Source organism: Haliotis rufescens, unplaced genomic scaffold (genome assembly GCF_023055435.1).
Source record: "Haliotis rufescens isolate VD_foot unplaced genomic scaffold, xgHalRufe1.0.p SCAF_4, whole genome shotgun sequence".
NCBI classification, from domain to species: Eukaryota; Metazoa; Mollusca; class Gastropoda; order Lepetellida; family Haliotidae; genus Haliotis; species Haliotis rufescens.
Window position 1 is genome coordinate 2,814,508 of NW_025964112.1, and position 13,236 is coordinate 2,827,743.

The 13,236-nt window shown below is 47.4% G+C and overlaps 1 protein-coding gene across 1 annotated transcript in view; it reads right to left on the minus strand.

Moving 5' to 3' along the window:
- Nucleotides 1-13,236, minus strand: part of LOC124149916 — a 95,902-nt gene that overhangs the window by 36,726 nt on the left and 45,940 nt on the right. Inside the window, exons 21-25 of the mRNA XM_048382328.1 lie at nt 12,739-12,918; nt 10,760-10,843; nt 9,511-9,599; nt 9,125-9,232; nt 2,991-3,147 (exon numbers count right to left, since the gene is read on the minus strand). Of these exons, the coding sequence (XP_048238285.1) occupies nt 2,991-3,147; nt 9,125-9,232; nt 9,511-9,599; nt 10,760-10,843; nt 12,739-12,918 (618 nt within the window). The remainder of the gene's footprint in view (nt 1-2,990; nt 3,148-9,124; nt 9,233-9,510; nt 9,600-10,759; nt 10,844-12,738; nt 12,919-13,236) is intronic.

Below are 13,236 nucleotides of genomic sequence, written 5' to 3' on the forward strand. Positions count from 1 at the left end.
AACATTAGCATGTGGTGTTCTGGATGGCTAGTCCTGTACATTAGCTAGTGGTGTTCTTGTCCTGTACATTAGCTAGTGGTGTTCTGGATGGCTAGTCCTGTACATTAGCTAGTGGTGTTCTTGTCCTGTACATTAGCCTGTGGTGTTCTGGATGGCTGGTCCTGTACATTAGCTAGTGGTGTTCTGGGTGGCTAGTCCTGTACATTGGCTAGTGGTGTTCTGGGTGGCTAGTCCTGTATATTGGCTAGTGGCGTTCTGGGTGGCTAGTCCTGTACATTGGCCTGTGGTGTTCTGGATGGCTGGTCCTGTACATTGGCTAGTGGTGTTCTGGGTGGCTAGTCCTGTACATTGGCTAGTGGTGTTCTGGATGGTTAGTCCTGTACATTAGCCTGTGGTGTTCTGGATGGCTGGTCCTGTACATTGGCTAGTGGTGTTCTGGGTGGCTAGTCCTGTACATTGGCTAGTGGTGTTCTGGGTGGCTAGTCCTGTATATTGGCTAGTGGCGTTCTGGGTGGCTAGTCCTGTACATTGGCTAGGGGTGTTCTGGATGGTTAGTCCTGTATATTGGCTAGTGGTGTTCTGGGTGGCTAGACCTGTACATTAGCTAGTGGTGTTCTGGATGGTTAGTCCTGTACATTAGCTAGTGGTGTTCTGGATGGTTAGTCCTGTACATTAGCTAGTGGTGTTCTGGGTGGCTAGTCCTGTACATTGTCTAGTGGTGTTCTGAGTGGCTAGTCCTGTACATTAGCATGTGGTATTCTTGGTGGCTAGTCCTCTACATTAGCTAGTGGTGTTTTTGGTGGCTAGTCCTGTACATTAGCTAGTGGTGTTCTGGATGGCTAGCCCTGTACATTAGCTAGTGGTATTCTTGGTGGCTAGTCCTGTACATTAGCTAGTGGTGTTTTTGGTGGCTAGTCCTGTACATTAGCATGTGGTATTCTTGGTGGCTAGTCCTCTACATTAGCTAGTGGTGTTTTTGGTGGCTAGTCCTGTACATTAGCTAGTGGTGTTCTGGATGGCTAGTCCTGTACATTAGCTAGTGGTGTTCTTGTCCTGTACATTAGCTAGTGGTGTTCTGGATGGCTAGCCCTGTACATTAGCTAGTGGTATTCTTGGTGGCTAGTCCTGTACATTAGCATGTGGTATTCTTGGTGGCTAGTCCTCTACATTAGCTAGTGGTGTTTTTGGTGGCTAGTCCTGTACATTAGCTAGTGGTGTTCTGGATGGCTAGTCCTGTACATTAGCTAGTGGTGTTCTTGTCCTGTACATTAGCTAGTGGTGTTCTGGATGGCTAGCCCTGTACATTAGCTAGTGGTATTCTTGGTGGCTAGTCCTGTACATTAGCATGTGGTATTCTTGGTGGCTAGTCCTCTACATTAGCTAGTGGTGTTTTTGGTGGCTAGTCCTGTACATTAGCTAGTGGTGTTCTGGATGGCTAGTCCTGTACATTAGCTAGTGGTGTTCTTGTCCTGTACATTAGCTAGTGGTGTTCTGGATGGCTAGCCCTGTACATTAGCTAGTGGTATTCTTGGTGGCTAGTCCTGTACATTAGCTAGTGGTGTTCTTGGTGGCTAGTCCTGTACATTAGCTAGTGGTGTTCTTGTCCTGTACATTGGCTAGTGGTGTTTTGGATGGCTAGTCCTGTACATTAGCTAGTGGTGTTCTGAATGGCTAGGCCTATATATTAGCTAGTTGTGTTCTGGATGGCTAGTCTTGTACATTGGCTAGTGGTGTTCTTGGTGGCTAATCCTGTACATTAGCATCTGCTGATCTAGATGGCTAGTCCTGTACATTTGCTAGTGGTGTTCTGGGTGGCTAGTCCTGTACATTAGCGAATGGTGTTCTCGTCCTGTACATAAGCAGGTGATGTTCTTGTCCTGTACATTAACTGGTGGTGTTCTTGTCCTGTACATTAGCTAGTGGTGTTCTTGTCCTGTACATTAGCTAGTGGTGTTCTTGTCCTGTACATTAGCTAGTGGTGTTCTTGTCCTGTACATTAGCTAGTGGTGTTCTTGTCCTGTACATTAGCTAGTGGTGTTCTTGTCCTGTAAATTAGCTAGTGGTGTTCTTGTCCCGTACATTCGCTAGTTGTGTTCTGCTTCTGTCACTAATAACTTGTACAGAATGCATTATTGTGAATTCAAATTCAATTAACCTTTTTCTTATCAGTAATTGTCAATTCACCATTGTAATCAAGTAAACCCATTGTGTCCTGCAGTGATGCATGATGAGGCTCTATATAAGTCTACAATAAAGCCAATGATGGTTTGTTAAGTACATTTGACATTCATGAACAGTTTATCAACATTTCCAATGTCATTTTACTGATAACATAGGAATATATGTTTTGATACACATATTGAAATTGAAAACTTCAATACTTAATCCAATAGGGTAACAACCAGTGGAGACCATTCATGGATTTTCTCTAGGATGGTATCGCTGACACATTGTTATATTTAATGGAGAAACCATGACACCGAAGGAATGGTATGATTGTATAACCAGGTAGGCACAGAAAAGCCGAGGACAGTTGTTATCGCGGGCCGCTGCGCGGACTGCACTTGCAGAAGAGGGCTGTACGTGCAGAAAGAACCGCGTGCGTCGTACCACATGGCATTGTGTCGTTGACTGTTCACAAGAGAGGATGTCTGACGATGACGATATTTGCCTTACTCAAAGTAAGTTAATTGATGAAAATTCTTCAGAAAAGGATGAGGATGACTTTTGTTTCCGTTTTGGTGACCCTTTGTCAGATGATGAAGTTGCTAAAAATTGCTCCCCAGGTTTTACAATTGCTCCCCAGGTTTTACAATTGCAATTGTAAAACCTGGGGAGCAATTGTAAAACCTGAGGAGCAATTGTAAAACCTGCTGAGTGGTCTTACTACAAAAGAAAGGTCGTCTGGGAGATGGTTACAACACCATGATAGGTTTATAAGCGGAGTGAAACACCACTGACTCAGTCACTAACACCAGCTGTATACTCACGTGTATACTCTCCTGCAGCAGGCTTGACGTGGATCTTGGAGGCGTGGCTGGTGAGGGAGGGGGCGGGGGAGCTGGTGTATGTCGGGGACCGCGTGGTTTTCGACTCATTCTCCCCCTCGTCATCATCATTATCATCCCACACGAACGTCTTCCCTGACTGTGAGACAAAGCAGCACGTACAGTATAAGGCTGCATACACTTCCAGGGAGTCCCATACCCCTCCCTTACATATAGACAGTACCATTCCCCTCCCTTACATATAGGCAGTACCATTCCACCTCTAACATATTGGCAGTACCATTCCCCTCCCTTACATATAGGCAGTACCATTCCACCTCTAACATATTGGCAGTACCATTCCCCTCCCTTACATATAGGCAGTACCATTCCACCTCTAACATATAGGCAGTACCATTCCCCTCCCTTACATATAGGCAGTACCATTCCACCTCTAACATATTGGCAGTACCATTCCCCTCCCTTACATATAGGCAGTACCATTCCACCTCTAACATATAGGCAGTACCATTCCCCTCCCTTACATATAGGCAGTACCATTCCACCTCTAACATATTGGCAGTACCATTCCCCTCCCTTACATATAGGCAGTACCATTCCACCTCTAACATATAGGCAGTACCATTCCCCTCCCTTACATATAGGCAGTACCATTCCACCTCTAACATATTGGCAGTACCATTCCCCTCCCTTACATATAGGCAGTACCATTCCACCTCTAACATATAGGCAGTACCATTCCCCTCCCTTACATATAGGCAGTACCATTCCACCTCTAACATATAGGGAATCCCACAAATAATCATCTTTAAACACATAGGGATGAATCCATTTAATGTTTCCCCACATATGCAGTAATCTGTTTCAATGTTTCTATGACATAACTGTTCCAAAACACAACGTAAACATGCAAGAATCTATCTCTGACAAATGTAAAATATGAACAATAAGCAACAAACTTCCTATCTAGATGATGCCTAGTAATGATGCCCCCTCACTCATCATCTCACCATGCCACCTCACTCATCATCTCACCATGCCACCTCACTCATCATCTCACCATGCCACCTCACTCATCATCTCACCATGCCACCTCACTCATCATCTCACCATGCCACCTCACTCATCATCTCACCATGCCACCTCACTCATCATCTCACCATGCCACCTCACTCATCATCTCACCATGCCACCTCACTCATCATCTCACCATGCCCCCTCACTCATCATCTCACCATGCCCCCTCACTCATCATCTCACCATGCTACCTTACCCATCATCTCACCATGCCACCTCACTCATCATCTCGCTGTGCTACCTAACTCATCATCTCGCTGTGCCACCTCACTCATCATCTCGCTGTGCCACCTCACTCATCATCTCACCATGCTACCTCACTCATCATCTCGCTGTGCCACCTTACTCAACATCTCACCATGCTACCTTACTCATCATCTCGCTGTGCTACCTCACTCATCATCTCGCTGTGCTACCTCACTCATCATCTCGCTGTGCCACCTCACTCATCATCTCACCATGCTACCTCACTCATCATCTCGCTGTGCTACCTTACTCAACATCTCACCATGCTACCTTACTCATCATCTCGCTGTGCTACCTCACTCATCATCTCGCTGTGCTACCTCACTCATCATCTCGCTGTGCTACCTCACTCATCATCTCGCTGTGCTACCTCACTCATCATCTCGCTGTGCTACCTCACTCATCATCTCGCTGTGCTACCTCACTCATCATCTCGCTGTGCTACCTCACTCATCATCTCGCTGTGCCACCCCACTCATCACCTCTGTGTGCTACCCCACTCATCACCTCTCTGTGCTACCCCACTCATCACCTCGCTGTGCTACCCTTGTCATCACCTCGGTGTTCTACCCCACTCATCACCTCGGTGTGCTACCTCACTTATCACCTTGCTGTGCTACCCCACTCATCACCTCGCTGTGCCACCCCACTCATCACCTCGCTGTGCTACCCTTGACATCACCTCTCTGTGCTACCCCACTCATCACCTCGCTGTGCCACCCCACTCATCACCTCGCTGTGCTACCCTTGTCATCACCTCACTGTGCTACCTCACTCATCACCTCGCTGTGCCACCCCACTAATCACCTCTGTGTGCTACCCCACTCATCACCTTGATGTGCTACCCCACTCATCACCTCGCTGTGCTATACCACTCATCACCTCGCTGTCCTACCCCACTCATCACCTCGCTGTGCCACCCCACTCATCACCTCGCTGTGCCACACCACTCATCACCTCGCTGTGCTACCCTTGTCATCACCTCTCTGTGCTACCCCACTCATCACCTCGCTGTGCCACCCCACTCATCACCTCTGTGTGCTACACCACTCATCACCTCGCTGTGCTACCCTTGTCATCACCTCGGTATGCTACCCCACTCATCACCTCGTTGTGCTACCCCACTCATCACCTCGCTGTGCTACCCCACTCATCACCTCACTGTGCTACCCCACTCATCACCTCACTGCGCTACCCTTGTCATCACCTCGCTGTGCTACCCCACTCATCACCTCACTGTGCTACCCTTGTCATCACCTCGCTGTGCTACCCCACTCATCACCTCTCTGTGCTACCTCACTCATCACCTTGCTGTGCTACCCTACTCATCACCTCGCTGTGCCACCCCACTCATCACCTCGCTGTGCCACCCCACTCATCACCTCGCTGTGCTACCCTTGTCATCACCTCGGTGTGCTATCACACTCATCACCTCTCTGTGCTACCTCACTCATCACCTCGCTGTGCTACCCCACTCATTACCTCGCTGTGCCACCCCACTGATCACCTCGCTGTGCCACCCCACTCATTACCTCGCTGTGCCACCCCACTCATCACCTCGCTGTGCTACCCCACTCATCACCTCGCTGTGCCACCCCACTCATCACCTTGCTGTGCTACCCCACTCATCACCTCTCTGTGCTACCCTACTCATCACCTCTCTGTGCTACCCTACTCATCACCTCTCTGTGCTACCCTTGTCATCACCTCTCTGTGCTACCCGTGTCATCACCTCTCTGTGCTACCCTACTCATCACCTCTCTGTGCCACTCCACTCATCACCTCGCTGTGCTACCCTACTCATCACCTCTCTGTGCTACCCCACTCATCACCTCTCTGTGCTACCCTACTCATCACCTCTCTGTGCTACCCCACTCATCACCTCTCTGTGCTACCCTTGTCATCACCTCTCTGTGCTACCCCACTCATCACCTCTCTGTGCTACCCCACTCATCACCTCTCTGTGCTACCCTTGTCATCACCTCTCTGTGCTACCCCACTCATCACCTCGCTGTGCTACCCTACTCATCACCTCTCTGTGCTACCCTTGTCATCACCTCTCTGTGCTACCCTTGTCATCACCTCACTGTGCTACCCCACTCATCACCTCTCTGTGCTACCCTACTCATCACCTCTCTGTGCTACCCCACTCATCACCTCTCTGTGCTACCCTTGTCATCACCTCTCTGTGCTACCCTACTCATCACCTCTCTGTGCTACCCCACTCATCACCTCTCTGTGCTACCCCACTCATCACCTCGGTGTGTTCCCCCACTCATTCCCTCGCTGTGCCACCCCACTCATCACCTCGCTGTGCTACCCTTGTCATCACCTCATTGTGCTACCCTTGTCATCACCTCGCTGTGCTACCCCACTCATCACCTCTCTGTGCCACCCTACTCATCACCTCTCTGTGCTACCCTTGTCATCACCTCTCTGTGCTACCCCACTCATCACCTCATTGTGCTACCCTTGTCATCACCTGGCTGTGCTATCTTACTCATCACCTGGCTGTGCTACATCACCCCACCTGTGCTGCTCCAGTTCCTCTCATTGTGTCCATGACAATCAATAGCACTGGGGCAAGAGGCAACACACACCAGTAAGACATATATTAAAAATGTACCAATTAATTATGATGAGACGTCAATAGACAATGTAGGTGTAAGGATATTGATGACACTAGGCCTCACTGAAGTCAGTGCTATCTGTCAGAAGGACCAGTATTGTCCCAGATGTAATTTGTCCTCATGGATACTCTCAGAATGACATGCCGGATAAAATCAGTAATTGAGTAATACATAGTTAATGAGTGCTAATCTAAAATAACATATTCCAAGCTTTAATACCCAAGTCAATTGGGAATCAATAGTTAATCCTCACTTGTAACGATTTTCAACGTGGGACTCCATAAAGCTGCACGGAGGTAAACACATGACTGGAGCCAGGCACCCCTTTAAGTCTTTCAATATTCCATCATGAATATTTGAAGCAAATGACAAGCCTGACATTGATTTAGAAAACATTTTCTCCCTAATGTCATATTCTGAAGGCATTCTACTGCTTCTGCTCTCAATCACAGCTTTTGTTTGTTTGTTTGTTATTTAACGCAACACTCAACAATATTCCCGCTATATGACGGCGGTCTGTAAATAATGGAGTCTGGACCAGACATTCCAGTGATTGACATCATGAGCATCGATCCACGCAATTGGGATACGATGACATGCATCAACCAAGACAACGAGCCTGACCGGCCAATCCCGTTATTTGCCTCTTAGTTGCCGCATTGTCACTTTTTATGGCATGCTTGAGTTGCAGAAGACCTATTCTACCCCTGATCTTCACAGGACTTATCACAGCTGGAGGTGTAGCATGTTGTTTCATGGGTTTATCTGGGACATAGGAGGTCTGAGTTTGATTCCTTGATTGATCCATCTTCTGATGAGTACTAACGTTCTCTTTGAAGAGCTGCCAGATACACTAAAGGCAACATACAGTGGAGAGAAAATAAAACAAGAAAATTAAATTTGTTGTATTGTTTATGGATTGCAAGGGCCTGTGTGTGAGAGCAAGGTCCTGTGGAGAGTAAGATCATGTGGAGAATAAGGTCATGTTGAGAGCAAGGTCATGTTGAGAGCAAGGTCATGAGAAGAGCAAGGTCATGTGGACAGCAAGGTCATGTCAAGAGCAAAGTCATGAGGAGAGCAAGGTCATGTGGAGTGCAAGGTCATGTGGAGAGTAAGGTCATGTGGAGAGCAAGGTGAAGTTGAGAGCAAGGTCATGTGGAGAGCAAGGTCATGAGGAGAGCAAGGTCATGTGGAGTGCAAGGTCATGTTGAGAGCAAGGTCATGAGAAGAGCAAGGTCATGTGGACAGCAAGGTCATGTCAAGAGCAAAGTCATGAGGAGAGCAAGGTCATGTGGAGTGCAAGGTCATGTGGAGAGTAAGGTCATGTGGAGAGCAAGGTCATGTGGAGAGCAAGGTCATGTTGAGAGCAAGGTCATGTGGAGTGCAAGGTCATGTTGAGTGCAAGGTCATGTTGAGAGCAAGGTCATGTGAAGAGCAAGGTCATGTCGAGAGCAAAGTCATGAGGACAGCAAAGTCATGAGGAGAGCAAGGTCATGTTGATAGCAAGGTCATGTTGAGAGCAAGGTCATATGAAGAGCAAGGTTATGTGGAGAGCAAGGTCATGTGGAGTGCAAGGTCATGTTGAGAGCAAGGTCATGTGAAGAGCAAGGTCATGTTGAGAGCAAGGCCATGAAGAGAGCAAGGTCATGAGGAGAGCAGGGTCATGTTGAGAGCAAGGTCATGTGGAGTGCAAGGTCATGTTGATAGCAAGGTCATGTCAAGAGCAAGGTCATGAGGAGAGCAAGATCATGTAGAGAGCATGGACATGTGAAGAGCAAGGTCATGTGGAGAGCAAGGTCATGTGGAGTGCATGGTCATGTTGAGAGCAAGGTCTTGAGGAGGGCAAGGTCATGTGGAGTGCAAGGTCATGTTGAGAGCAAGGTTATGTAGAGTGCAAGGTCATGTAGAGAGCAAGGTCATGAGGAGAGCAAGGTCATGTAGAGAGCAAGGTTTTGAGAGCAAGGTCATGTGGAGAGTAAGGTCATGTGGAGAGCAAGGTCATGGGGGCAGCAAGGTCATTTGTGTGGAGAGCAAGGTCAAGTTGAGAGTAAGGTCATGTGGAGAGCAAGGTCATGTGGAGAGCAAGGTCATTAAAAGAGCAAGGTCATGAGGAGAGCAAGGTCATTTGTGTGGAGAGCAAGGTCAAGTGGAGAACATACTGACCCCGAACGATGACACAGACCGCTGACTCCCTGCCTCCATCTCCTCCTCATATGCACGGAGTCTCGCCTCCCACCCTGGGGGCAGGTGGCGTGGATCAGCTCTCGGCACCTGCAGCAACAGCATGGACATTGTGACATCAGTGGGCATTGACACATCAGAAAACTCAATTATCCAAACAAGTTTTTCCTATACAATTAAGCCACCAATTGGGAAGAGTTAACTGTGTAATGAAAGTGGCAGAAAATCAAATGAACTTTTGACCAGATCTGATGAAATCCAAGTATCCTAGATAAATGATGTTCAACTATATGAGACCATATGCAAATCTGATCTAGATTCTCATAGGTCTTCATAACAGGACTGCATATTGATCTAGAATAACTTACCCGTCTTGGTTTCCATGGTGACGGAGTTTGTTGGTCAAAGGCACGACCCTGTCCCAGAATTTTTCGTATCACAGAATTAGGGATGTAACCTGTTCAAGGACAGAAACTGTGTCTCATACATCAACCATGGTCAACCTTTTCCGACAGACTCGTGGTATAAAACCTAACAAGGGATGCATACAAGTACCCTGTGTGATACTGCTACAACTTATAATGTATATTTAAACTTCAGTGCCCCTGATTCTAAAAGGAAGGATGCATGCTTAATTGAACCTGTAGAAATCTCTGCAATTAAATCTTTATATGTTTGAGACCTGAGAACCTAAAGCTACCAGGATCTTCAAATGACCCAATGATGAGCGGAAGGCAGGCTGCTTGCCTGAGGATGAACCTGCAGAGACGTCTAATGTTGTCCTGTTTGACATTCAATTTCAACTGACTCCATTATTCAAAATAAAACCATCTGCTCGAGACAAGGGCGTTAACTGACTATAAAAGTCCAGTTTCCACACTTGCCAAACAAGCCTGAAATTTCTTGGCTCGATCGTAGCGCCACCAGTAGCTATTATGAGATATGTCCCTTCTATGGCCATTCTATTGACCAATCAGATTCCATCGCTCATATCACTTGCATTTGTTTCATACAAAATGGTGTTGCCAAGTCAAGACGATCTGCTTGATAATCAAGATTTATATTGTAATAAAACGGGTCTTACCACACGAAGTGCATCAAATCACACAAGCACCTTGATTAAAAACATGAACGAATTTGCAAAATATCTGTCGACGCCCATTTGGCTACAAATGCTTTGCAAATCCTGCAGTTGATCAAAATCCGCATGTTGAAATCCATGTTGTTTCCCGAATCGGGTGTCTAGTTTGTTACGCAATTTTGATTGGACTATGCATAGACTCGTTAATCCAGCCAAAATGTTACTCCAGAATTGCAGCCTAGCTTGGCAAGGGTGGAAACTGAACTTTTATAGTCAGTTAACTCCCTTGTCTTGGGAAGAGGAATAAAACTGCGTCTTATACATGTTCTACAATTATTTATCATTTGTGAAGTTTTATTTCAAAGTAAGACCTCATGACAGGTCTTCCTGTGTCATGAAGAATCCATCTCTACAATAGCCAACATCCAACACCAAAAACAAAAACGCCATCAGTCTCCCATGTAGAAAATATCCAGGCAGAAACATTCATTACAATGTATATTATGGGCGACTCCATCTATCATGTGCTGACTCACCGTCTGGGGCTATGATAGGCTTCCGTTCCAGCAGTTCTCTCTCCAGTGCCGTTAAGCCAAGATATGGGTCATACACCTGGATCACTGTGAACAGACCGTTTACATAATATGTAAGATATGATACATATAGGCCTTGTGACTGCACAGGTCACTTTACAAATTTTATCTCCTCCCAGAAATTCTCCTTCCTACTTCCCCATCCAAAGTTCTCTCTGAGGACCTCACACCTCCCCTTCTGAATCTCAGCATCTCCAAATCCTCTGCTAATGCTCTTCCCCCTCACTCAAAGCCTCTCCCCACCTCTACATTAACCACCTACCTCTAAGCCGAAGTCTCTAATCCACAAGACCTTCCACCTCTAGGCCCAAGTCTCTCCTACCAAACCCACACCTATGTCCAGCAACGAATCTCTCCTCCAAGTCTCTTCTCCCCCAGGCCACACCTACATCTAGCCATGAATCTCTCTTCCTAGTCTCTCCTCCACAAGCCACACCTACATCTGGCCACGAATCTTTCCTCCAAGTCTCTCCTCCCCGAGGCCACACCTACATCTAGCCATGAATCTCTCCTCCAAGTCTCTCCTCCCCAAGCCACACCTACATCTAGCCATGAATCTCTCCTCCGAGTCTCTACTCCCCAACCCACACCTACATCTAGCCACGAATCTCTCCTCCAAGTCTCTCCTCCCCCAGGCCACACCTACATCTAGCCATGAATCTCTCTTCCTAGTCTCTCCTCCACAAGCCACACCTACATCTGGCCACGAATCTTTCCTCCAAGTCTCTCCTCCCCCAGGCCACACCTACATCTAGCCATGAATCTCTCCTCCAAGTCTCTCCTCCCCAAGCCACACCTACATCTAGCCATGAATCTCTTCTCCGAGTCTCTACTCCCCAACCAACACCTACATCTAGCCACGAATCTCTCCTCCAAGTCTCTCCTCCCCCAGGCCACACCTACATCTAGCCATGAATCTCTCTTCCTAGTCTCTACTCCACAAGCCACACCTACATCTAGCCACGAATCTCTCCTTCAAGTCTCGCCTCCCCAAGCAACACCTACATCTAGCCACGAATCTCTCCTCTGAGTCTCTACTCCACAAGCCACACCTACATCTAGCCACGAATCGCTCCTCTGAGTCTCTACACCCTAAGCCACACCTACATCTAGCCATGAATCTCTCCTCTGAGTCTCTACTCCCCAAGCAACACCTACATCTAGCCACGAATCTCTCCTCCGAGTCTCTACTTCGCAAGCCACACCTACATTTAGCCATGAATCTCTCCTCCAAGTCTCTCCTCCCCCAGGCCACACCTACATCTAGCCACGAATCTCTCCTCCAAGTCTCTCCTCCCCCAGGCCACACCTACATCTAGCCAGGAATCTCTCTTCCTAGTCTCTCCTCCACAAGCCACACCTACATCTAGCCACGAATCTCTCCTCCAAGTCTCTCCTCCCCCAGGCCACACCTACATCTAGCCACGAATCTCTCCTCCAAGTCTCTCCTCCCCAAGCCACACCTACATCTAGCCATAAATTTCTCCTCCTAGTCTCTACTCCCCAAGCCACACCTACATCTAGTCATAAATCCCCCCACCTAGTCTCTCCTCCCCAAGCCACACCTACATCTAGCCATGAATCTCTCTTCCCCAAGCCACACCTATATCTAGCCATGAATCTCTCCTCCCCAAGGCACACCTACATCTGGCCACGAATCTCTCCTCCATGTCTCTCCTCCCAAAGCCACACCAACATCTAGCCACGAATCTCTCCTTCAAGTCTCTCCTCCCCAAGCCACACCTACATCTAGCCACGAATGTCTCCTCCGAGTCTCTACTCAACAAGCCACACCTACATCTAGCCATAAATCTCTCGACCTAGTCTCTCCTCCCCAAGCCACACCTACATCTAGCCATGAATCTATCCTCCCCAAGCCACACCTGTATCTAGCCATGAATCTCTCCACAAGCCACACCTACCCTTAGCCTCCTCATCCAGTTCCTCCCCGATGCCTTCATCATCCTCTTCCACCATCAGCTCCCCTATCTTCCTCATCCTCTTCCTCCCTGCATCCATGACAGCCGCTTTCAAGACTGTGACCGCACGTAGATGTTTCCTCGGCTCATGCACTGACAGAGACAGCTGGTGGAGGATAGTTTCTGAGGACACCAATAAAATTTACTGATTTGATAAATTTCTTAAAATATATCTCACTTAATCTAATTTCAAGTTAAGTTAGTTATTGTTTTTGTAGTTAAAGTCAGTAACAGGTGTATTATTATTAAAGTACTATGAAAGTACCGTAGAGCACAATGTGTCTGTAAATCAGCAGGAAAAGTTTCATCTGGATAAGGTCCACAATAACAAAGACATCCGTTACAAAGTTTGATACAGTAAACCCTCAACTCTTACAAGGTTCACAGTCACAAGGTTCACAATGTTCACTGTCACAAAGTTCACTGTCACAAAGTTCATGG